General features: G+C 41.7%; 1 protein-coding gene across 1 annotated transcript in view; it reads left to right on the forward strand.

Annotated features, from left to right (window-relative positions):
* Window positions 1–27,581, forward strand: part of CFTR (CF transmembrane conductance regulator) — a 240,217-nt gene that overhangs the window by 62,581 nt on the left and 150,055 nt on the right. The window contains exons 3-5 of the mRNA XM_073573354.1: window positions 4,728–4,839; window positions 8,264–8,479; window positions 14,078–14,167. Coding sequence (XP_073429455.1) covers window positions 4,728–4,839; window positions 8,264–8,479; window positions 14,078–14,167 — 418 coding nt within the window. The remainder of the gene's footprint in view (window positions 1–4,727; window positions 4,840–8,263; window positions 8,480–14,077; window positions 14,168–27,581) is intronic.

Below are 27,581 nucleotides of genomic sequence, written 5' to 3' on the forward strand. Positions count from 1 at the left end.
CATTGAAAATGCAGGCAATCCAATGTGCAGGAACATGATACGGAGCAAGAGAGAAGCTGAGAAGATGTATGGTTTTATTAACCCCTTAATGACAGCCAATACATCTTTTTACTTACCTGAGATATAAGAGAATATCATCCCCACACAGGTGACAATCCAGCAGCTGTTAGCTGTCCACTATAGCTGACAACTTTCTGTACCACAAACGATCAGTGTTGGCACCGTCCGTATCTGTTTAACCCCTTAGTTGCTGCTACAACGTGACTACAGTGACTACATCGGAAAACGGAAAAATGGTTAATAGATTGTGGTGGCTTCCGCTTTAATCTAATTGACACACCAAGATTATGATTGTGTGGTCCTGATGTTTGCCATAGCAGTTCATGGCCAAACAGAGGCCTTAGAGTCTCCCGGATATAGTGGTGAGTTCAGAAGTTAGCGACATTTAGGTGGTAAACAAACATTTTTTCATTCCTGCTATACCACATTGCATTAATTCCTGAAAATCACCTGAAGGGTTAATAAACTACATGACAGAAGTTTTCAATATGTTAGGGGGTGCTGTTTTTAAAATGGTATCACTTTTTGGGGTTTTCCAATATATAGCACCCCCAAAGTCACTTCAAACCTGGATAGGTCCCTCAAAAAATAAATTTTGTAACTTTCCTTGAAAAAATGAAAAATTACTGCTACATTTTTAAACCTCCTAAAAGCCTAACAAAATAAATTAGCATTTTAAAAATGATGCTGATGTAAAGCAGACATGTGGGAAATGTTATTTATTAATGTTTTTGTGTGGAATGACTATCTGGAATAAACGGATAATCGTTCAAAGTTTGAAAATTGCAATGTTTTTACATTTTTGTCAAGTTTCTGATATTTTTTTTATAAATAAACACAAAACGTATAAACCTAAATTTACCATTATCATAAATTATAATGTGCCATGAAAAAACAATCTCAAAATCAATGGGATTTGTTGAAGCGTTCCAGAGTTATCACCACATAAGTGATATTGGTCAGAATTTTAAAAATTGGCTCCATAACTAAGGGGTTAAAAAGCAGTCAATATATCCTGTGTTTTATTAATTTAAAGTGAACCTGTTGTTAGATTCATGCTTTCCGATCCATGGTGTGACGTCCGTCCGCGGATCTGGGCTGCAGTAGGGACAGCACCCCGAGAAACCTTGAGACTTTAACCCCTATACACGGATCTGGAATTGTAGCATGGCCCAGGGGGTGGCTGTCTTGAAGCAGTGTGCCAGAGCAGGGCGGTCGCCAATAGGGAAGAAGGCAGGGAGCCAAAAACGTAGAAAATTAGGAAGGGGAAAGGGAAATTTGTGCTCACCAAAATAGTCCTGTAAGCCGGTCGTGCCTAGGGATCAAATGGCTGACCACCATGTGTTGCAAACATGAAGAGAGAAGGAAGATCCGGCACTGGAGACTTGATAAAATCCACGATAAGTTTTATTCACATAATAATGATAAAACCATAAAGGGGAAAACAGACCCCCACGCCTGACGCGTTTCGAACCTTACACGCAGGTTCTTCCTCAGAGACATGAAAAACGTAGTCAGAAACCGGGCGAGCAGCGGAGGTACAGAAACCGCAGGCAGTGGCAGAGTCGAGAGTCCAGGCCAAGGACACAAAACGGGAGGGCAGTAAAGGTGCAAAAACAGCAGACAGTAGCAGAGTCGAATATCCAGGTCAAGGTTACAAACCGGGAGAATAGCAGAGGTACAAAATCGTCAGGCAGTAGGGGGGTCAGAAATCCAGGCTGAGGTCAGAGTCAAACAATAGCAAATCACACAGTAGCACATAGGGGAGCCAAGAATATATCCGGCGGCTTGCAAGACCAGTCCCAAGGTATTTGAGGGATCAGGTCATCCCTCACAGGCTCCCGGACTGATGATATCATCAGGACCGCCCCCAGGACCAAGCCAGATGGCGATGCACCAACCCCTCCATGACCAACAGAGGAGCGGAGCCTGCGTCCATCAGATGCCTGCGCAGGAGCCCCTTCTCTGTCGCCGCCATCACTCGGGGGTGAACCACGGCGCCTCCCAGTAGCCGAGGCAGGAACAGCAGGCCCCAAGTCTGACGGCGATGTGACAGTCCGGCGCCTCCTAGTGGCCGAGGCCGGGACAGCAGGCCCCGAGTCTGACGGCGACGTGACAGTCCGGCACCTCCTAGTGGCCGAGGCCGGGACAGCAGGCCCCGAGTCTGACGGCGATGTGACACATGGGCAGTATGAGTAGGAGCCAGACATGTTTTACTCTGAAATGGTGCAGCACTTCATATAAAACTCAGGTTGAAAAGCTGGATGGGGACTATAGGAACAGACCGGACTAGTCTTTCTGCACCCTCAACTGGAGCGAGTCAATGATAAGGAGCCCTGAGACCACAGTGAACTAGCCATGTCTCTCCCTATAGTCCCTGGCAAAATTTTCAAACGCTGATGCATTTCAGAAAATAAATACCTGATTGCAATCATACATGGTTCTGGCAGCACAAATTTTCTCGACAGGTTCCCTTTGCTACTACAACCATTCTTGATAACAATCAGACAGCCAGACCCTGATTCATGCCGCCAGTAATTCAGGTAGAATAAATCTACTGACCGGATCCCTTTATATTCTTCCTCATTGTGGACTTTTCAGTAAAAGGGCGATCCTAATCGGTGATTGACAGATATCTCGGAATATCTCGGAATAAAAGGAAGGGTGTCAATAATTGATTAGAACCTCCTTAAACTGAAAAGCCAAGAACGATCTGATATTTAAAGGGATCCGGTCAGTAGATTCATTTTGCCTGATATTTAAATTAATAAAATACATTTTGGAATGATTGCTCGCTTACTAACATAGTGATACCCAACTGGCAGTATATGGATTATTTGCCACAGAGTCACTGTTTGACTAGATCTGTATTGGGGAACTGTGCGACTGGCTCATGAAAAAGAAGAATTTGGCTTATTCTTATTGGAGATAACATGTATCAGGATCCTGACAGCGCCGACGTACAGCCTCCGCTGAGCAGGGACTCACCCGCACTGTAGGGACCCCTGGGGATCAGGACAGCCAGAAAGTATAGGTGCACAGAACCTGAGTGATGAAGTTTAGCAAGCCAGCACGGGACCTACGGTCACGTGACTGCAAGGGGGCGGGGGTTAGCGTCCTGCTTTCAGAGAAGACAGAAAACTCAGAGTCAGGCAAAACAGAGTTCATACACAGTATGGACAGCGAGGTACAGGAGGGATAAACAGACGGGAGGTCAGACAAAGCCAAAGGTCATGCACAAGAGGGCGACGTGGTACCAAGGGGACTAGCAGAGAGAAGTCAGGTCACAAGCAGAGAGTCATACACGAGAGGTAGCGCAGTACAAGAGGGACAGGCAGAACTCGTAACAGGGACAGAACCGGATCAAAACCAAACAAGCAAGCAAGATATCAGGCACAAGGCACACGTACGCACAAGGTCAACTAACTCAGCCGAGGGTATAACTGACACCGGACCTAGGTCCAGTGAGCATTAAATAGCTGCCCTCTGCCAGTGAGAGGCGGAACAATTAACCCCCAGTCGGACCAGGACGGGCCAAAGCGAAACCCCCGTCCTGGATCATGACAACATGGCTGTCCTTTATGGCAGCCATGCAATGACCATTTTTACGGAGTTTCTATGAGGAGCAATATTGGGCTTTGAACACAGGATACAGCAAGATTTTTCAGTAATGCCCCATCTATTTTCTGCAAAAAATTTTTTTTTACAGTGTTAGCTTTTTCTTTGATACAACCTTTCCTTTTCCCCCTTACCTTAGTTCATATATTTTGAGGAAAAAAAATTCCAAGAGGCATAATAGATGGCAAATTCAACCATGAAACTAAGCTCTCTATATATTTATATCTTACCACTGGCTCTGGCTTAATATGGCACGGATGTCTTCGCGGTACACATTTGGTGTCCCTGTATTGCGCCAGGGTGATATTCATTGGCCTGTTCAGCACTATAGCTGAAAGTAAAGGAGCATAGAATGACCCAAAGTTTACATTTTTCGTTAGCTTCATAATGATGGCTTTTCACGTTTATGCACGTTTTTGTACCTGTAATACATATATCTTTGGGCTTTACATTTTTCTGTGAATTTCAGCTAATGTGTATTGTGGCAGTTCATAAGAAGGCTTTTGCCTATACCTGTCTTATCTGTGATTATATGCTAGTTTGTGCCAGCTGTCACACTCAGAAACAAAGTCTCAATAAGTGTAAGAAAAGTTTTGATTTGCCTCATTTCTACATTGATAGATAAGATGTTATTCTATCAACAAGTCAGCTTTGTCTGCATTGTTACCAGTGAGAATAGTCTGTCTTTGTTTTCGTCTTGCTGAGCTCTGGATGAAATCCAAAAACTTTATTTGCCTATTATTTTGCATTGGTCTTAAGATCCCTGGCAGTTTTTAGACATCGAATGACCTTTACATGAATTAACTCCCTGCCATGAGATATATAGTTGGGTACCTAAATCTGTCAAAGGCATGAATGAGCTGTCCCTGCACTAACATTTTCATGATCATGAAGAATAGATCACTTTGGTTTTCTAAAGCTTTGTTTTTATTGCCATCATTATTTGTCCTTATTACGTTTCCCTGGAAATACCTGGAAATTAGGAGGAATGTTACAAGTGTAAATGCTGCATTTGATGGATAACTATCTTGTTTTGTGTTTTCGTTTAGAGAATGGGACAGGGAATTGGCAACATCAAAGACAAATCCCAAACTAATCAATGCACTGAAACGTTGTTTTTTCTGGAAATTCCTTTTCTATGGTATTTTACTCTACCTTGGGGTGAGAAGACAAGTTTATTTAAATATATAATGATTTTGAATCTTTTGTATCATGACAAGTTGACTATGTACTAAAGTATTCATGTTACTTATTTTTACATTTACCAACATTTCTTAACAATTCTCAATTATCCAATTTTTCTAAATGCAAATTTTAATGCCATTTTTTTAATTCACTGTAAGGATGCAGTCAGATGGCTGTCATGGTCGGGAGAGCCGCCAGCCAGTCCGTACACTGCATTATGATCTCAGTCCAATTTATACGGCTATCTGACTGCGACCTTGTAGTGTATGTTAATTCAGTGTTGTTAATATTGTTCTTAATATCAGCGGTGAACCTCCGTGGTTGCCTTATAAATTAATAAAATAAATAGAACACTGTGGGCAAGTCCTGTAATAAAGAAGCTTTTTTTTTTTTTTTTGTAATTCTTTATTTTATTAATAAAGAGAGATTACAGCAATACAGAAGCAAAACATGTTCAAATTATGAGGTACAAGTCTGTATGTAGAATTACAGAGCATTAATTATACAGTTTTACTCTTTTCAAAACAATATAACACTTAACGAGGTAAATAACCTAACTAAAACTAACCCATTACATAGGCAGGTATCCTTGATGCTCTAGGGCATACTTTACAAAGAAAAACAAGCTCTTGAGGTTCTCCGATAAAAATATTAGTGAAGAGGCCCGATGAACCGCCCCCACCAGAATGTCGCCTCAGCCGATACGACGCTCTCTCATGTACATCTGTTGCAATTATGACCTTAGATAGTTTGAAGAAATTGGCTCAGTGGCCCCCAGGGCTCAATCACTCCTCGCTACTTACTCGGCCGCCGTGGCACCCCCCAGCCTCCCCGCAGTGTCCTGGAAATGTATCCAAGGTGCCCAGGTTTTCTTAAATTTCTCATGAGATGACGAGTCCCAACTCGTGAGCTCCTCGAGTCTAAACAAATCTCTTATTTTACGTTTCCACTCTGTCAGAGTCGGGGGGGTTTGCTGTTTCCACCTAAGGGCGATCAATTGTTTTGCCGCTCCCAGCATCAATGGCGCTAGCTCATGCTTCTTAGGTTGGAAATTTTCTGAAGGTAAGGATAAGAGTGCCTCCGCCACAGTCAGGTCTGCCTTAAGTATGCTAAGGTTCTTCATAAACCCCATGACATCTGACCAGAATTGAGCAAGAGTAGGACAGAACCAAAAAATGTGAGACAGGTTACCCCGCGACTCCCCACACCTCCAACACAGAGGGGAGCTAATCAGTCCCAAATGATGCAGTTTTTCTGGTGTGTAGTACCATCGCGATAGTAACTTATAAGCCGACTCTTGAAATAGAACACAACGGGAGAAGCCATGTGAAGCAGCACAGATCTTTTGTTTGTCCAGTGGGGATAAAGAAATATTTAGTTCCACTTCCCACGAATGTAGGAAAGGTGGCTGGGAGGAGTTTTCCTCATCTATGAGATTGGAATAAAATTTTGATACCACTTTCGGGAATAAAGAAGTTTTATTTTATGTTTTGGGACATTAGTTTTATATTGTTTGAAAAATTTGATATATACTGCATTTTGCATTATGTGCAAAAAAGAACAACATTCTGCACATGTATTTGATAAAGTACCAATCAAGTATCACAGTTCAATTACCCTTTGGTTTATTAGTCTACTTTGCTTGAAAACTATAAAATGATTATCCATTTGCATTTTGGATCATCCAATACTCCTTGGAAATCATAATGTAATAATTACATGAGCTAATTGATTCCACTCCTTAAAGTCATCCCATCCATCAGCACCTTGACCTTGAAGTAATGTATTCAGCCAATATTCCATGGTAATATTTACCTTCTTACCATTTCTGTGAAGAAATAAAGATTTGGCCCATATTCCAAAAGATCTGGGGATTTTAAACCTTCATTTATGTCCTGTACACAGTCATCTTAATTCAAGCCCACTGAAAGAGATAGAGAGATTGAGCAGGAGATCTCTGGTACATCTTCACTCTAAACATTAAGGTTAGGTCTATCTGTATCTGATCTCAACTGATGTCTGACCTCAGTAATGTACAGTGGTTCTTAAAAGTTAGTGAACCATTCAGAATTTTGCATATTTTTGAATATATTTGAACTAAAACGGCATCAGATTTTCACATGAAACCTAAAAATAGTTAAAGAGTTCAAAAGCAAACAAATTAGTTAAAAATATTAGACTGTCTTTATTTTTAGATAAATGATGGAAGGGTTAACAAACTTTCAAGCACCACTGTAGACCCCATAGTACATTAAAAGGGATGGATCATGTTGTTGAACAGAATTGCATTGCAGGAGGAGTGCAGTAGCACTTCAGAGATGGACTTACATTCTCTGTAGCAAAGAGCTATATTCTTTGCCTGGGAGGCCGTCCAAAGCTGGTAGACTGCACTAGTAGTCGGTAACCTAGGTTCTGAGCAGTAAGCACTAAAATGAAAAATACCTTCCTTTTAAACACATATATAGACCCCCTCTAACCTCTGGCAATCAGTTCTGATGAAGGTCTGAATTTAAGACCGAAAATTCTCAACTTTTCATTGCAACAATAAAAAGAGACTTTATTTCACCTTTCACCATTTTGAGTGCCAAGTTCTTCTCATAGTACTAAGTACTACCAATATACTACCAATATTATTGTTGCATCATGAAATTATTTTTTAAAAATTTGAGATATTTCCTGCTATGCACGGGGTTGCACTAGAGCACTAAAAGATCCTCCAGTGGGCCCAGGATCTGACATCATAACTGGCTTCAAAGGTTCCCTAGAAGACAATGTCATATGTAGATTGTGTCAAGTAGGCACAGTCTCATACTGACCATGCTCACTGCTACCGATTTCTGAGCAAAAAGGAGGGGGTAATGCGGCAGACAAGTAGGACTGAAGATATTGCTCTATCAGGAAGGTGGCCCATTCAAACACTAAATTGCAAACTTCTTAAATACTGTACCTTGCAAACATAAGGGCTTTCATATTTGGCTTGGGTAGCACTTTACACCTGCTTTATTGTACAGGAAGGAGTTATGCAACTCTATTATGTGAGTCGATGAGCAAGTCTTGTACTGGCCACCATCCAGCCCATTTTTCCATAAATGAAAGCCATTAAGTAAAACTGGGCAGTAGCACAAGAAAGAAGAAAATGACAGCCAAAGATTAGCGACAACTGAGCGTATTGTCTCCATCTGATGCACAACTGTCAGGACACTTGTTGCCCATCCAGTTTATGGTGTTCAGAACTGCCCTGCCTTCCTACTAATTTCCTAGGAAAACAATACCTTTTAGTTACCAGTTAGGAACTGCCTCATGTTGTATGATTTTGTGAATGTCATTTATTTTTATTTAAATCTAAAAATAAATAGATAAAACTAATAATGCCCTTCTTATAAATTCCTTTCTGTCTTAGGAAGTCACCAAAGCTGTCCAACCACTTCTTCTTGGAAGAATCATAGCTTCTTATGACACAAATAACAAGCTGGAACGATCCATAGCTTACTACTTGGCAATCGGCCTATCTCTTCTCTTTGCTGTCAGAATGCTGCTTCTACATCCGGCCATATTCGGACTCCATCATATAGGGATGCAAATGAGGATAGCAATGTTCAGTTTAATTTATAAAAAGGTAAGTTTCCCTTATTTTCATTTCCCATTTTTCTTTTCTATAGAAGACGTGAGCAGATCTTTTGAAGTTCAAATACGTCGACTTTGCAGAATTTTTCTCAAAAATTTGATTTGCGGTGAATAAATTCAAGCAAATCTTGATGCTGGAAAGCTTGTAAGTGCTTGGAAAATACATGTGTGTGAAAAGGGAGAGAGCCTTGCTGACCATAAGAGCTTACACTTTAGAGAAGAGAGAGGACCCTGTAGAGCAAAAGAGATTACACTCTAAAGAAGGGAAATCCCTGTTGACAAAAAAGACTTACATATAACCAACAAAATTCCTCTTAAACAATAGTAAAGTGATCCCTTCCAATATTAGCAATCTCTATATATAAAAATGAATGTGTGTGTGTGTGTGTGTATATCACCAACCAATCACGAAGCATCTTTCATTTCACCAGAGATATTCAAAAGAAGATGAGCTGTGATTGGTTGCTATGAGCAACAGTTTTCCTTGCAAACAATCACTAAGCATCTCTCATTTCACCAGGGCTGGTTAAAAGTAGCTGAGCTGTGATTGGTTGCCATGACCAACAGTTTTCCCACTTGACAACACCTCAGCAGACACTGACATGGTGGGAGAAATATCGCATCCCTGGGAACATAAGCTCCCAGCCATTGTCTGCCCCCCTGAAAGGAGCAGAGATCACATGACAGAAATGAATCCCCCCTCCCATGCCTATATCCCCATCACACATCCTCCTAAAGGGATCATTGGTATGGAAGTCAGAGCAAATCCATCCAGCACTTTGGTACTGACCCCAGGGTCTCTTAAAGAGATCATTGGTATGGAATTTAGGGCAAATCCACTCTGCTCTTTAGTACTGACCCCAGGCCTTTCTTAAAGGGATCTCCGGTATGGAAGTCAGGGCAAATCCATCCAGCGCTTTATTTCTGACCCCAGGCCTCTCTTAAAGGGATCTCCGGTATGGAGGTCAGGGCAATTGCTATCAAATGCTCTGGTACTGACCCCAGGCTCTCTTAAAGGGATCTCCTGTATGGAAGTTAGGGTAAATCCCTCAGCGCTCTGATTCTGACCACAGGGTTCTATTAAAGGGATCGTTGGTATGCAAGTCAGGGCAAATCCACTCAGCGCTCTGGTTCTGATCCCAGGCCTCTCTTAAAGGGATCCCCGGTATGGAAGTCAGGGCAAATCCACTCTGCGCTTTGGTACTGATCCCAGGCTCTCTTAAAGGGATCCCCAGTATGGAAGTAAGGGAAAATCCACTCTGCACTTTGGTACTGACCCCAGGCCTCTCTTAAAGGGATCTCCAGAATAAAAGTTATGGTAACTCCCTCAGCGCTCTAATTCGCACCTCAGGCTTCTATTAAAGGGATCATTGGTATGGAAGTCAGGGCAAATCCACTCAGGGCTCTGGTTCTGACGCCAGCCCTCTCTTAAAGGGATCCCCAGTATGGAAGTTAGGACCGTTCCACTCAGCGCTCTAGTTCTGACTCCAGGCTGACGGGAAGATGTGGAATATTAGTGGTAGTTGTCCGGTGGCTCTGGCTGATAGGATGATGTGGGATATTAGGAGTAGTAGTCCAGTGGCTCTGGCTGATGGGATGATGTGGGATATTATGGGTAGTAGTCCGGTAGCTCTTGCTGACGGGATGATGTGGGATATTAGGAGTAGTAGTCCAGTGGCTCTGGCTGATGGGATGATGTGGGATATTATGGGTAGTAGTCCGGTAGCTTTGGCTGATGGGATGAGATGGGATATTAGTGGTAGTAGTCCGATAGCTCTGGCTGACGGGATGATGTGGGATATTAGTGGTAGTTGTCCGGTGGCTCTGGCTGATGGGATGATGTGGGACATTAGGGGTAATAGTCCAGTGGCTCTGGCTGATGGAATGATGTGGGATATTATGGGTAGTAGTCCTGTAGCTCTGGCTGACGGGATGATGTGGGATATTATAGTGAATGTGGCTATGCAGAGTGGGCGGGGCTCTACACTCAGCTTTATAAATATAGATATAATCATTATAATTTGTTATAACTAACCGTAGTTAGTTACTATGCCTGGGCAGCGCCGGGTTCTTCATCTAGTATAACCTAAAACCGACCATGAAGGAGCATTTTAATGAAGAAGATAATAAAGTATAGCAAATTTAATTTAATTTAAATATAGCAAACATAAAAATAAAGTACATTAAAAAACTGTTCATTTATCAAAGGAGCATATGCACATGTAAAAACGAGCTAGGGACGCATGCGCATGCTTGAGGATATAATGGGCAGTACGCAAGTGCCAGATTTCCAAGGCCATTGAAGTGACATCAGGCCAGTCATAGCAATCAATCACAATGAAGTGGGTGTGAATAATTTTGGCCTTGATAAATATAAATACTTTTGTCTGTCAATTTAATCATCCGTAGATGTCAAGTCAGGAAGTAAAGCGCACAGTTGCACTATAAAGATTGGCGCCTAAGAAATGACAAATGCTAGTTTATATGGTCGGACAGATGGTCTATTACCTGTGGCCATAGTAGAGGAGTGCTGTGCACTGCGGCTGGCACCTCGACGCGCTTTTTGCCGCCTCTGCAGTTTTGTCTGGAGCCGCATGTGTACCTCTATCTAAGTATGACTAAACTGACAGACAAAAGTATTCATATTTATCAAAGCCTTATTTGATATATTAGGATATGCTTATCTGCTGAATAGTTCCTATTACCAATTATGGCTTTGATAAATGAACAGTTTTTTATGTACTTTATTATAATGTTTGCTATGTCTAAATAAAATTTGCTATACTTTATTATCTTCTAATTGTATGCTTTTTCATGGTGGCATTTAGTTTATGAAAAAAGACTTACATTCTACTTTACAGAACAGAGCGAGGACCCTGCTGATCATAATAGCCGACACCATAGGAGAGAGAGTGTTAAGGGCTGGCGGAACGCACCAAATGATAAAGATAGTATAAGGTATATGGTGCATTTGCAGCCAGGGGTCCACCGTGCAGAAGTGATAAACTGCAGCTAGACAATGACGAATGATATATAACAAGAGGTAGCTGGACACCAGCGGGTATCATTAGCAGATTGCATCATATACCTTTCATTTGAGTCACAGGGTCTCACTTTTTACCATTTCAGTCACATTCAGTCATGGTCCTGTACAAAATGATTCACTCACACCACATTGTGATTGATTGCCGTGACTGGCCTGACATCACGGCATCAGCCTCGGAAATCCGATGCTTCAGCGTTGCCCATCAGGTTCCCAAGCATGTGCACTGAATTTGGATGTACATCCTGAGCTTGTTTTCACACACAGTGGGGAAAAAAAGTATTTAGTCAGTCAGCAATAGTGCAAGTTCCACCACTTAAAAAGATGAGAGGCGTCTGTAATTTACATCATAGGTAGACCTCAACTATGGGAGACAAACTGAGAAAAAAAAATCCAGAAAATCACATTGTCTGTTTTTTTTTCATTTTATTTGCATATTATGGTGGAAAATAAGTATTTGGTCAGAAACAAGCAATCAAGATTTCTGGCTCTCACAGACCTGTAACTTCTTCTTTAAGAGTCTCCTCTTTCCTCCACTCATTACCTGTAGTAATGGCACCTGTTTAAACTTGTTATCAGTATAAAAAGACACCTGTGCACACCCTCAAACAATCTGAATCCAAACTCCACTATGGTGAAGACCAAAGAGCAGTCAAAGGACACCAGAAACAAAATTGTAGCCCTGCACCAGGCTGGGAAGACTGAATCTGCAATAGCCAACCAGCTTGGAGTGAAGAAATCAACTGTGGGAGCAATAATTAGAAAATGGAAGACATACAAGACCACTGATAATCTCCCTCGATCTGGTGCTCCACGCAAAATCCCACCCCGTGGGGTCAGAATGATCACAAGAACGGTGAGCAAAAATCCCAGAACCACGCGGGGGGACCTAGTGAATGAACTGCAGAGAGCTGGGACCAATGTAACAAGGCCTACCATAAGTAACACACTACGCCACCATGGACTCAGATCCTGCAGTGCCAGACGTGTCCCACTGCTTAAGCCTGTACATGTCCGGGCCCGTCTGAAGTTTGCTAGAGAGCATTTGGATGATCCAGAGGAGTTTTGGGAGAATGTCCTATGGTCTGATGAAACCAAACTGGAACTGTTTGGTAGAAACACAACTTGTCGTGTTTGGAGGAAAAAGAATACTGAGTTGCATCCATCAAACACCATACCTACTGTAAAGCATGGTGGTGGAAATATCATGCTTTGGGGCTGTTTCTCTGCAAAGGGGCCAGGACGACTGATCCTGGTACATGAAAGAATGAATGGGGCCATGTATCATGAGATTTTGAGTGCAAACCTCCTTCCATCAGCAAGGGCATTGAAGATGAAACGTGGCTGGGTCTTTCAACATGACAATGATCCAAAGCACACCACCAGGGCAACGAAGGAGTGGCTTCGTAAGATGCATTTCAAGGTCCTGGAGTGGCCTAGCCAGTCTCCAGATCTCAACCCTATAGAAAACCTTTGGAGGGAGTTGAAAGTCCGTGTTGCCAAGCGAAAAGCCAAAAACATCACTGCTCTAGAGGAGATCTGCATGGAGGAATGGGCCAACATACCAACAACAGTGTGTGGCAACCTTGTGAAGACTTACAGAAAACGTTTGACCTCTGTCATTGCCAACAAAGGATATATCACAAAGTATTGAGATGAAATTTTGTTTCTGACCAAATACTTATTTTCCACCATAATATGCAAATAAAATGAAAAAAAAACCAGACAATGTGATTTTCTGGATTTTTTTTTCTCAGTTTGTCTCCCATAGTTGAGGTCTACCTATGATGTAAATTACAGACGCCTCTCATCTTTTTAAGTGGTGGAACTTGCACTATTGCTGACTGACTAAATACTTTTTTTCCCCACTGTATGCGTATGAATAATATTGGACATGACCATGACTGACCATGAATGAAGCAGTAAAAAGTGACACCCCTATGACTGAAACGAAAGTTATCAGACGGAATCTACTTATGATATAAAGGGTTTTTACACATACAGTATATACTGGGAGCTTTTCTTTGAGATAACAATGTTAGTGATGCACACTGCATCAGAACGCAATGGGGGCAGCTGAAAACCAAAAAAAGATGTGACAGGTTCCATTTAATATCTACATGAGATACACTTACCCAGTGACTCTGAAGATGGAAAATGGCCCTGCCATACAAACTGTGCTCCGCTGGGAACTGCTGATCTGTGATGGCCGAGGTAGTACCCACCACTGTACAACGTATGAAAATCTGTAAGATGTCATAGCTGGAGGGCATTATAGGGAGGCCTGCATGGCAACACAAAATGATATTAGCCGCTCCCTGATGCTTCAGCAGTGTGGGAGACAGTGCCGAGCAAGTTTTTTTTCTTTTTTTGCTAACTGTGAATCGAATTTCAAAATGTTTGCATTTCAGGAAATTCGACTCAAACCTGGTCCTCCGCAGATTGATCATCCGCTCATCTCTAATATATAGCACACAATGACATCTCTAAAGGAGTCTCCTTGATTGGTAAAACAATCTAAAAGTATTATTTTTATTCTTTATGCAGACATTAAAATTATCCAGCAAAGTTTTAGATAAAATAAGTACTGGGCAGCTTGTGAGTCTTCTCTCAAACAACCTAAACAAGTTTGATGAGGTAAGATTATATTATTTGCATATTACATCTTTTCTATTGTTTGCAGTTATTCAATATGAGCTTTCCCTGTTTATTCCTGGTCTTGTGTAGAATCTTATCTTTATCTTTTGCTTCTTGACATAGTTTAAACTTGATTCTTTAGAATGTTTCAGACCTTGTCTCGTCATATCTGACCTATGCTTGGCTTAGGTTCCTTCTCTGCAGTTCCTTTTTCCTCAGACCACAACACTTGATTAAAAAATCCCCCATTCTCTTTTGAGTTTGTGGGGCTGACTTGAGACTGAAATTTTACTTCAAGGTTTCTTCCTATTCACCTTTACTTTACAAATTGGTCCGCTTCTATATGTCTATTTCCCAGTGGCAGCCTGGATTATGCTGCACACAGCTACTCAATAGAGTCCTAGGAAAGGTTTTGAGACTGATGCAAATTGTGGTTTGCTGTTTCAGTGTTTTTAGATCCTTTAGTTGAATGTTTTTATGGTTACTGCAGTACAGTTATAAGTTTTTATACATTTATTGACAGAGACATCAAGTTTATGCAAAGACTCAATATTTATTGTTAAACCATATTTTTCCAAACTTCTGTAATTTGCCGTGGTATGTTGGATATCAGCTTCTGGGCCAAATCCTGGCTATTGACAACCAATTCTTATGTATCAGTGCTTGGAGTTTATCACAATTTCTGTGTTTGTTTGTTTACCTGCTTTTTTGCAGCTTGAGATCTGGGGAATTTCTTTGCCACAGACCTAAAATTTCAATGTGTTGTACAGAGTCACTTAGTTATCACATTTGCCTTGTGATACGGTGCGCTGTCATGAGGAAAACGTATGGTTCATCACCAGTCTCATGGGGTCTTCATCATAGAAAATAACTTTACTCCAATACCTTTACTTCTTGTAAAGGTATTATCTCTAATGAAGCTCAGACTGTTTGGGACATCTGGAAGAATGATTGTCCAGAAAATAAAAGGTGATTACTACCATGAGTCCTGTGTAATGCCAACAACAAAGCATCCTGAGACTATTTGGGTGTGGTTGCTTTTCATCCATGGGCACACTCACAATTTTGTCTAAGAACACTGCCATAGATTAAAACTGGAATCTAAACATCCTCCTAGAGCAACTTCATCCATCGATCCTGGAGCAATTTGGTGGCGAACAATGCTTTGTCACATTTTTTACATGGAGGACATATTTGTTGCTCTGCTTTTGTGCAATAGATATACAGTATCTACCGTATTGTTCGGATTATAAGATGCACCCCAAATTTTGAGGAGAAAAATAGGAAAAAAAAACTTTTTTTTTAATAAAATGGTGGTGCTTCTTATAATCCTTGCGTCTTATTGCCGCTGCAGGTGTCCGGTGCTGCTGCTGCACTGTGTCCAGTGCTTCTGCTGCGCTGTGTCCGGTGCTGCTGCTGCACTGTGTCCGGTGCTGCTGCTGAGCTGTGTCCGATGCTGGTGCTGCTGCTGCTGCGCTGTGTCCAGTGCTGACGCTGCTGCGCTGAGATCTCATCTCCCAAGATCTTGGTGCCGAGATCCACGCACAGGAAACCACGGAACTGCGGGGGGCTCTGGCCTTTCACAAAATGTCGGCAGCACCACCAGACACAGCACAGTAGCAGAAGCACAGGACACAGCACAGCAGCGGCAGCACCGGACACCCGCAGCGGTGCGCCGATAAGGTATATCCGCATTATAAGACACACCCACATTTTCCCCAAATATTTTGGGGAAAAAAAGTGCGTCTTACAATCCGAAAAATACGGTACATAAAAAACAATTGTCATATGAATAGCAATTTCATAATTTTCCAAAAAAGTTACATATATTATGATCCATTTACTACACAGTATGACTGATTTTAATGAGCGGATCACTTCATGCAACCCTGGTCCACAATCCAGGTCAGTGCTCTCTGGCTGTGGACAGGAGCTGCACAAATTTCCTTATTCTCCAGGATCTCAGGCTCGGCTTATGATTAGCCAACTGGTCAAGATGTCATCTATATGTACCACATGCAGAACAGATAACGTCATGCCAGGCTGATGAATCACATGCTATGCAGGGAACCTGGAAGCTCAAGAAATTTGTGCAGCTCCCGTCTACGGAAAGAGAGCACTGACCTAAACTCTGGACAGGGTTGCGCAAACCAATCCACTCATTACTTATTTAAATGTTTTAATGCTTTAAAATAAGTAATAGCTTATGAATAAATCAGACAGAAAGGAAATTATGCCACAGCTTATTGAATGCCAATAATTACTATGTAATGTGGTGCCGTATGATGCACCAATTTGCATAGCTCTGTAGTATAGAGTTGAAGGTACCTCGACAAAGTATGTGCACCTGTGCATGAGGCCCGAAGAATCCCACATTCAGTACCGACCCTTGTTGTTCAGCTCATAATTTGGGATATGCAATATCCTCCTCAGTTACATAAAGCTTTCTCAATATGAAGGAAATAGGGATGAGTGAGTAGTGAAATACTCGGACTCGCTGTACTCGTTACGAGTAGCTCCTAATACTCGGGTACTCGGAATGAGTATCGAGTCCAATGTATGTCTATGGGAAATGCGAGTAATGGGCGGAGACTGTGTGTGTGGGCGGAGAATGTGTGCGGGGGTCTGTGGGGCTGTGTGTGTGCGGGCTCTGCCAGGCTGATCGGGGGTCTGTGCGGGCTCTGCCACGCTTATTGGGGGTCTGTGTGGGCTCTGCCGGGCTGATCGGGGGTCTGTGCGGGGCCGGCAGAGCCCGCACAGAGCCCCAATCAGCCCGGCAGAGCCCACACAGAGCCCCCGCACACACATATGATGCTGCGCAGCCAGCCAATCACAGTAATGCCACAACAAAGAAGGTGGTGGCTTTACTGTGATCGGCTGACACATGCTGGTCGGGAGATCCGAATATTGCGAGGCGAGTAGTGAAATTTACTCGCTAGGATTCAAGTACTGTGAGTATCGCATTACTCACCGAGTACCGAATCCTAACGAGTATACTCGCTCATCCCTAGAAGGAAAGTCTTGAAAAAAAGAAATGTTCCCATCTGACATTTTGGTAACATCTGCAGGTGTGCGTGTTTATTTATTGCTGTTCTTCATAACCTTGAGATTTGTCTCCTGTATATTTTCCAATTCAGTCTTTTTTTGCTTTGGGAAAATAATGGATAACAATTACAATAAATAAAACTGCTCCACCTTCAGTAGAATAAACTAGAAATAAACCTGGAAAAACATTTCCATCTCATGGTGCAAAAACTGAAGAATAACAGGCGATAATAGTGGGCAGCATTTGCAATAATTAAAACGGCCTGATAAATTTTCTTAAAAAAATGAAAAACAACTCATAGAACCTCATTAGGGATACTTTACGGTCTCTGCCTCAGGTGCGGTGATCCCTTTGGTACTTCTCACCCCATGCATCCCTGTTATGTGCTGAAATCCTTCCCCCTGTACTTTTCATGCCCTAGGTGACTTCTATGTTGGTTAGTAACCTGGTCATCTCTTGCCCATATATCCCACACAGGGTTGGACTGGCCCACCAGCAAACTAGAGAATCCTCCGGTGGGCCCTGGCTTCTCCGTCAGGAGAGTTTATAGTGCAAACCTTGCAGTTGCTGTGGGGATCTTGAGTAGGGGAGAAAGGTGGGAGCTCAGAATCAAATCCTCTAGTGGGCCCAATGTTCTTCAATCTGACACTGAATCCCCACAGAACAAATGACATAGCATTGCATTGCGTCAGTGTGATCAGCATGGTGGGACTCTGTAACTGATGTTATGTGACATCACAAAGAAGAGAAAGTGTATCCAACATCACCTGACAAACCAGGTTACCTGGCTCAGAGGCAAAATCCAAAATGTGAAAGAATACATTATAGTGAGAAACACCTTTACCCTCCCAAAAATTCCTTCAAATAACCCTTTACTGTCTCTTGCACAGGTAATCCTATGTAAGGGTTTGTTCAGATTGGTTACCAATTTTTAGTGTTTATTCTGCACAGAAAATCTGCGATAATCTACAGTGAATTTTCAAATCTACAAAATGCTTATAAACTTGCGCCATTGCCTAGTGAGATATATCAGCAAGAAAGGTGGCACACACAGCTGGTAAAGAATGAGTGGTGCTGGCTGAACAGGAATAATCCCAAAAATTATAGAGAACAAACAGCCTCAATCTTGTGGATGCAAAAAGGAACATTTAATATTTGTGCAATTACACCACAATGATAATACAAGTCACCACCACTGATCTCAGCACACATTTAAAACCCAGCCCCTATCTTGGGAACACCCACACTGCAACCTCTGCCTACAGTTAAGAATAGCGATGTTTGAAAAAGATCTGGATTAGGTCGAAATGTCACGCGCTTCTTAACAGATTTTTTTGTCTATCAGACTTGTATTATCATTGCGGTGTAATTTCCAGCACAAATATTACATTTTCCTTTTTGCATCCACAAGAGTGCGGCTGTTTGACTGTTCTCTACATTGCTTAGGCCGATTTCACACATCCTGATATTTCCGGTACTGGAAAAACCGGTATCGGAGATATTCGTGACCATGTGTCCATGTGTCTCTGTGTATACTACGTGTGGCACATGTGTGCCGCATCAGTACCACACGGCCGGCCGCAGGGGAAGTAATGCTACAGTAAGCGTTGTTCCCCTGCATGTGGTGCTGAACTCGGCTATCATTCTCCCCTGTGGTGCTGGCAACAGCGCGAGCAGGGGAGAATGAATGAAAAAAAAACGACGTGGCGTCCCCCTTATTTTTTGAACCAACCCGGCAAAACTAACAGATGCGGGCTGCTTTTCTCAGGCTGGTAAGGGGCCATGATTGTGAGCCCCATCGGGGACAGGGATGATAATGTGTGCAAACTGTAAAGCGCTGCGGAATGTGTTAGCGCTATATAAAAATAAAGATTATTATTATGAATATGGCCCCCCCCCAGCCTAAAAACAGCAGCCCGCAGCTGCCAAGAAAATGTGCATCTATTTGATGCGCCTATTCTGGAGCTTTGTCAGGTTCTTCCCAATTGCCCTGTAGCGGTGGCCAGTGGGGTAATAAAGGGTTAATGTCACCTTTCTATTATAAGGTGACATTAAGCCCGGCTTAGTATTGTAAAGATGTCAATAAGACACCTATCCATTACTAATCCTATAGTAAGTAAAGGGTTAAATAAACACACACAGTAAGAATAAAGTCTTTTAATGAAATAATATACCACACATTTTTTTCCATCTTTATTACGCTGCTAATCCCATCTCGAAGCCCTCAATCTCCTGTAAAAAAAACCAAAGCTAAAAACTAAACTAACAATATACCATACCTGTCTGGCGTACAGTCAGTCCCACGGCGCAATCCATATCTGGGTATATTCAGTTTACAATCAGAGCAGTGCTAATGTGACCGCTCGGGCTGTAAACTACTTGGTAATGAATGGGAAGCAGCGCGCACAGGCTCAGTGACTAGCGGTGACATCACTGAGTCTGTGCTCGCTGCCGGCATGAACTCCTGTGACCTCAGCACCGTCATTTTCCCACGGTGCTGAGGAGGGGAGAGGGGAGAATGACAGCTGCGTTCAGCACCACATGCAGGGGAACAGTGCTTGCAGTAGCGCTACTTCCCCGGCGGCTGTCCGTGCACACGGACGACAGTCTGCACTGTTCTCCATGTGCACGTGTGCCGCACGTGTTGCGGCCTGTGTGTCCGGGTCAAAATGGACATGTCTGCGTGTTTTGCACACGGACACACGGTCCTTTAAAACACTCTGACATGTGCATAGATCCATTCATTTGAATGGGTCTACATGTGTCAGTGTCTCCGGTACTTGAGAAATATGTCACCACATGTACCAGAGACACTAACGTGTGAAAGGGGCCTTAGTGAGAGTCACAAAAATGCATAGGGATCTTGCACAGGAATCATATGAGCATACCCGAAGGTTATGTTTTTAGGTTGAGCATTTGGTCAGTATTTACCTCAGTATCTGTAAGCCAAAACCAGGAGTGGAACAATCAGAGGAAAAGTATAATAGAAACACGTCACCACTTCTGGATTTATCACCCACTCCTGGATTTGGCTTATAGATACTGAGGTAAAATACTGACCAAATACTGAACGTGTATAAGTGACCTCAGTTTATGTGCACACAGAGTTTTTGAGGACTTTTTTGAGTTGTTTCAATCCAAAAACTATTGAAAGTTAGCTTCAATGATATGTTCACACGTTGCATTTTTGCTGTGTTGTTTCCTGCAGGTTATGCTGCGTTTTTTGGTTCGTTTTTTTCCCTGCGTTTTTGAGGTTTCTTATGCATGCTGATAAAGTTTAGTGGCCCCCAAAACAAGCATGATGCAACTTCCTTAAGGTTTTTGCACCAAAAACAGCAAAACCTGATACCTTTGGTTTTTGCTGCGTTTCTGCACTAAGGCTACTTTCACACTTGCTTTTTTTTGCAGCGCGTTTTTCCCGCAAAAAAAGCATGGAAAAAACGCATACAAACGCATACAAATGCTGCGCTTTTTTCAAGCATTTTTATGAGCATGCATGAAAAAAAGCAGCGTTTGTATGCGTTTTTAGTGCGTTTTTTACCGCGTTTGCGTTTTTTTCCAACATTAGTTAGCCCCTCACACTAACCCAAACCATGACTTTACTAACCCTAACCCTAACCCTTAACCAAACTATACCCTAACCCTAACCCTTAACCAAACCATACTAACCCTAACCCTAACCCTTAACCAAACCCTACCCAAACCCTAACCCTAACCCTAAACCCTAACTAACCCTAAACCCTAACCCTTAACCAAACCATACTAACCCTAACCCAAACCCTAACCCTAACCCTAAACCCCCTTAACTAACCCTAACTCTAACCCAAACCCCTAAATTCCATTGTCTAACTAATGGTCAACAAAAAAACGCATGCGCAAAAAAACGCATACATGAGCATGGCAATGCGCACATATGCGCACCCATAGACTTATAATGGGTGTCTTGCTGTAAAAAAAACGCATTGCGCGCGCATGCGTTTTTTTGAGGCAAGTCGGACGCCCAAAAAATGCAACAGGATGCATTTTGTGTGCCCGAGCGCACACCACAAAAAAAGCAAGCGCGGAAAAACGCGTACAAACGCATGTGTATGCGCACATAAGCGCATCCCATGCAAAATATAGGAAAAAAAACGCATGCTTTTTTTAGCGCTAAAATACAGAGCAAAAAAACGCAAATGTGAAACCAGCCCTACTCATTGCTTTCTATGGGTGAAAAAACTCTGCAAAAACACTGTGTGACATGCTGTAGTTTTCCAATTCAGTCAGGAAAAAAAAAGCAATGTGTGTGCATGAGAATTCTGAAATCTCATAGCTTTTGCTGGTACTGTAAAACGCAGCTTAAAATTTGCATTTAAAAAGCAGCAAAAAAACGCAACGTGTGACCAAAGCCTTAAATACTTGAAAGACTCCTAGTCATTTCTATTGGAAAACTACTTTGAATTTCTTTTGCTCAGTGTTTTGAAAGTTTTTTTTCCACTTTAGATTTTGAAAAATGTCTGGTGAAAAAAAAAAGAAAGTAGCTCCGTATGGAATCTCCTCTAAACAAAGCGCGGCCCAGGGCCTCTTTTGTGCCTTTGTCTTCCCTTTTGTATCTTTTCTGCATTTTCGGTCAAAGATTGGCTGATATAAATTTTTACAAAGCAGATTGAAGAAATTAGCTTAGAAGGGTGTAAACCTTTTCCGTCTTGTTCCTGTGATTATACATATGCTTAGAATATGCTTCTGTCACTTGCATTATGATTTGTACAAAAATCACGAAATGTCAAAGTAGGAAACTGCTGCCAGCTATATAAACTGTGCAGCACACTGGAGAGCAGTACGGCATGTGTTCCATATAAGACATTGTAGAGAAGTAGGCATGCAGCCGCGAGCTAAGATCTGGAGTAGAAATGATGTCTTGTCAGCTGGAATCAAACTGGTAACAAACACAGTTGAGCATTCTACATATTTACTGAGTTTATCTACAGTTTCCTCTTCCACAAGTACGTCATTGAAGCGCTCGCTGGCAATTTACATCATGGTAAATGACATACGCCGGGTTTTTAATGAACTGATAAGAGTAACTGGACGCACACTGCTAATTTATAAACCAGAATAAAAATGTCAGCCATGTATCGGAGCCTATCATGCAGGAAATCCTTGCCATGATGATGCCTGGTGGATTATGGCTTTTATGGTTCACAACTTTCTAAGTGACTAGAATACTGGTAGCGTTTCACAACAGCAATTCATTTATTACTCCAGCCATCCATGATTTATGAAGTTCTTTTAGTTTGTTCATTTGTTCTGGTGTAAAAAAAAATGTAGGAATAGTTTTGTTCTGCCATTATATGATGAATATGCTGTCTGGGAGAATTTAACCACTGGACCAACATGATGTTGTGTCTGCCCGCCATAAGATATTTACAACAGGGCCAGAGTGGAATGAAAGAGCTGCCCTGACATACAAAACTCACCAACCCATATACAGTATTGCCCCCTCTCCATATTATGCTGGATGCTGCAGTGCTTTTGCTTTATTGGGCCTTGCCCTTCAACAGGGCACCCAATGCTAAGTATAGGGTACACTGATCGCATGCACAGTCATGAGATCGGAGGAGGAGTTGACAGGAGCGGGCGCGGCCAGGGGCAGGGGTTAGCGGCGGCCCTGTGCTGCGCCCAAAAACGCTAGTTTGAAACTAGTCTTATGCTTCGACAAACATTTTTGCACAAGTCTCTTTGGGTATTAATTTCTTGAAATGCATCTCTTATGTAATTTTTCAAACCACTGACACTTTTTGGTTTTCGACTATAAACTTTGTCCTTGAGTACTCCCCAAAAGAAAAAAACCCATTAGGGTCAAGTCTGGTGAACGTGCCGGCAAATCAAGTGGGCCTCTTCGGCCAATCCATTTATTAGGAAATGTTTCATTACCCCATTACACATACTGACACCTACTTTTGGACCACCCTGTATATATTTAAATGCACCATTAATTCAAGAAAGAACTTTTAGAGGGAATCTGTCATCAGGTTTTGCCATCTAATCTTAGAAAATCATGATGTAAAGACAGACAGTAATTCCAGTGATGTGCTACTTACTGGGCTGCTTGCTATAGATTTGATAAAATCACAGTTTTATCAGCAAAAGATTATCATTAAAGGACTAGTAAACCTGCTGCCATCTAGTCATTCATATTTATAAGCTGCATATAAGTATCACATTCATAAATGTGAGTATCAACCTCTGTATAGACATATCCTCTTGACAAGGTGTTAGGAAGGTTATGCTAAGTTGTCATGCAGAAGAAAAAATCCGGCACTCCCAAATGCAGAAAAAATTAATTTGAATTTATTCACAATCAGGTAGTCCACAAGATTTACATTCCAATGTGTAACGTTTCGGTCACTATCCGGACCTTCTTCAGACTATACATAAATAATATAGCAAAAGAAAAAAGTCAGAAAAATACAGCCATATATTTGAATTGATATTACAAACAACTGGTCACATATCAGATTGATACATCATTGTCCTGATGATTGATGATCATTGTCCATATATACCCCAACATAGAAACATCAAAATTGCACAGAGGTTATCCCAGAGAAACATTGAAAACATATCACAAGACTAAAGAACATTGATTCTCCTAGTGTAAGGATTCCATGAAGGATAACGTGCATAGTTAAATCATAACCTGAAAGAGAATCTCAATGCAAGACAATGCCAAGGATGTCTCAACTATAGGAACGCCAGAGGGGTGTGGAACAGGCTTAATATAGCAATGGTTCAATGGTACCATACCACAAATGAATACTCTAGTATCTCGGAGAAAAATAGAAAATTGAAAAATAAAAAAATTACAAAAATACAAAAAGTAGCAACCAGTAAAGGACATGGCTAATTGCCATGAGTCTTACCAATGTAAAGATTGTGAAAATCTTGATTGTGTGAATTGATTCCTGCACGGTTCTCATAGGCTCTACCTCTTTTTTTTTTTTTTTTAGCAGCGCTGCCCTATGATCATTTATCAATTCACACAATCAAGATATTCACAATCTTTACATTGGTAAGACTCATGGCAATTAGCTATGTCCTTTACTGGTTGCTACTTTTTGTATTTTTGTAATTTTTTTATTTTTCTCCGAGATACCTGATTGTGAATAAATTCACATTAATTTTTTATGCATTTGGGAGTGCTGGATTTTTTCTTCTGTAACTCATTTTGCTGGTGCTAATATATGACGGCTGTCGTGCCGTGTCGAGACAGGTGACGCCGGCATCTAATCAGCACTGGGGTCACTGTCCCACCTGCGGACAAATTGAACATGAAGAGGAAGTCCAGGCTGCAGCTGTACTCTCTCACTTCCTCTTCATAATCGATTTGTCTGAAGGCGGGGACAGTGACACCAGTGTTGATTGGGTGTCGGCATCATGTGTCAAAACAACAGCAAGGGAGCCCCGGAAGAACGAGTGCTGACACCGCAGGACCAACGCTAGCACGGGAGGTGAGTATAGGCTTTATTATTTTATCGGGGCCAAGCGAGTTGTATGACATGAAGATGTCCAAGTAGTGGACAACTTCTTTCGGACCCTAGTCTAGACACCAAAATTTACACCTCAGAGCAAACCTCTAAATAAATTTTAACCCCAGGCCATGAACACCATTCAGACCTTACAGCAGACTCAGATACTTACTCTCCTCCATTCTTTACTCATATGTAGCACTAGCTGATGCCGCTTTCTGGATGCTAATGTCTACAGCATCAAGAGTATGTAGCTAAATGACATCAGTGCCCAGTGCGGGTGGCTCTTGGAACTGAGGGTAAGTATAACATACATACATACATGTGGAGGTTGAAATTCTTTAATATGCTCAGAAAATGACAGCGTTAAAGAGCTGCAAAGAAGATAATATAACTAATAGAATTGAACTATTTAAGAGCTAATACAGAACTATTAAAAATAAGTGCAGGTGCCTCTCCAGCACCACCAATGTTCATTCCACCTGAGTGCTGCAGAACATCAATGGTCTCTGTGGTCTTTTGCCAAACAGTCAGCAGCATTGAGGCCAGTGATTGACCGAAGCGGATCATGTGGATATAAGAAATGTCATTGCTGCAGTGGGTCTGGCGGCGATGGTTTTATTTTATTTTTGTCCTTGATGGGGCACCATTCTGAATCTGTGCCCAGACTTCTTTATCCACCTGGGTACTGTTGTAATTTATCCCACCAGTGACTTTCTAGGTTCCTTACAGAGTTTGTGATTGAGATTCAGTTTGTAAAGTACAACTTCAAACCACACAAGCAAATGCACACAATTTTATGTTGATTCCCCATGGATCACCGGTCTTCGCTATGGAACACTGGCAATTTGTTGTAAAAACACATTTTTTGCCTCAGTTTGATTAAGACCTTAGTGTGCGACTGGTATACAGCTGTGCTCACACGCTGCCAAGTTGCCCCAACATGACTACAACATGTAAGTGCAACCTAAGGGCATGTTCACACAATGCATTTTTGTTTTGTTTTTTTTGCTGCAATTTTCTTTTCAAAGATCATAGCTTTTTTTATTGTGATCGTGTAAACATCTCTTATTAGTGAGCTTGCAGACTAGAGGGTGGCAAGGTCTGTATATCAATTTGTGGCCTATCATGTCAGGTCTGCTGAATTTGCTCCCCCACTGCCGCATCAGACCTCCAGATTGCTTGTATATTTCAGAACCTGTCACTTCTCCTGTCTCTCTATACTTACATCTCCTTTGCACTTTACACTTTTTGACTCCTTTCTTTCTCTCTCTTTTCCTTCTGTCTTCTTTCTCTGTAGTTTTCTCTGTCTATCCCTCCTCCTTGTTTCCTGTCTTCTGCTCCTTACTCCTGATTCCTGGCCAATATGGTGCAGCTATCCACATGCTGACTGGCAACTCCCTGTGACACCATCAGATAGGAGGGACCGGCTGTCCAGCCTCCCATTTGTCATCGCTGAGTGCCATCTGCCAGCCATCAGGCAGGGGTAAGTCTTTTTCCCCTGTTGTTGCATGAGTATTCTTGTATTAACACAAAAAATGTCTCCAACAATGGCCCTCCCCAGTTTCTCCAATGGTGCCCCATTTCTCCCACTGACTGCACCAGCCAATGAGGATTCTTCTGGGTTGGACAGATACCAGTCTGGGCATGATTTACAGGATATGTTAATTTACTATCACATTCAATACATAGAATTCCTTAGTATCTATATTAACATTATAGGACAGAAGTTGGAAACACATTCAATTATATTTATGGTAGCTCAACATTTCAGTTGGGAGATACCAAAAATCTAATTTGTTTGGAAAATGTTAGCTGCCTGATCACAAATCCAAATTGAATCTTCCATGATGGATTTTTTCAGCTACAGTAATTTGTTTCGCTTGTCTCATGACTTGGGATGGCAATATCTGTTCTCTATGTTGTGGACACAAGCAGTCAAGACTATGGAAACAGACAAGCGCAGCTGAGTCTTTTGCTTTGGTTAGCACAGAACGCTGTAAAAACGCAGCCATTTAATTATACAAAATTGTGATCGTAGCATTAATGGAACCAGAATCAGTCCAATATTATTAATTGGTACCTTGCTCGCAACCTGATAGCCTTCACCCTACAGCCATCTTCTTGGTGGTAGCCATTTAGGTCTATTTTCACACGTTGGTTCACTGTTCTAACTTGTAATCAGTTATATATTGTCAGTAAATTTACCATTTATTTGGTTTGGGTGACTACAAACAATAGTCTCAAAATATTGGTAGCAAATTTTATTTATTTATTTATTTATTTATTAACCCCTTAAGGATCTAGTCTTAATGACCCCCAAATTGCTGTTATTTTTCTAGAGGCATCATTTTTTTCCATATTTTTTTTTTGCTGCATTTGTCAGTTGCACCAATCTGAAGTTCATACAACTAACTAACTTTTACAGTGGGGCAAAAAAGTATTTAGTCAGTCAGCAATAGTGCAAGTTCCACCACTTAAAAAGATGAGAGGCGTCTGTAATTTACATCATAGGTAGACCTCAACTATGGGAGACAAACTGAGAAAAAAAAATCCAGAAAATCACATTGTCTGTTTTTTTTTTCATTTTATTTGCATATTATGGTGGAAAATAAGTATTTGGTCAGAAACAAAATTTCATCTCAATACTTTGTGATATATCCTTTGTTGGCAATGACAGAGGTCAAACGTTTTCTGTAAGTCTTCACAAGGTTGCCACACACTGTTGTTGGTATGTTGGCCCATTCCTCCATGCAGATCTCCTCTAGAGCAGTGATGTTTTTGGCTTTTCGCTTGGCAACACGGACTTTCAACTCCCTCCAAAGGTTTTCTATAGGGTTGAGATCGGGAGACTGGCTAG

This window comes from Dendrobates tinctorius, unplaced genomic scaffold, assembly GCF_039654945.1.
Source record: "Dendrobates tinctorius isolate UK_male_01 unplaced genomic scaffold, ASM3965494v1 ptg000035l, whole genome shotgun sequence".
Lineage (NCBI taxonomy): Eukaryota > Metazoa > Chordata > Amphibia > Anura > Dendrobatidae > Dendrobates > Dendrobates tinctorius.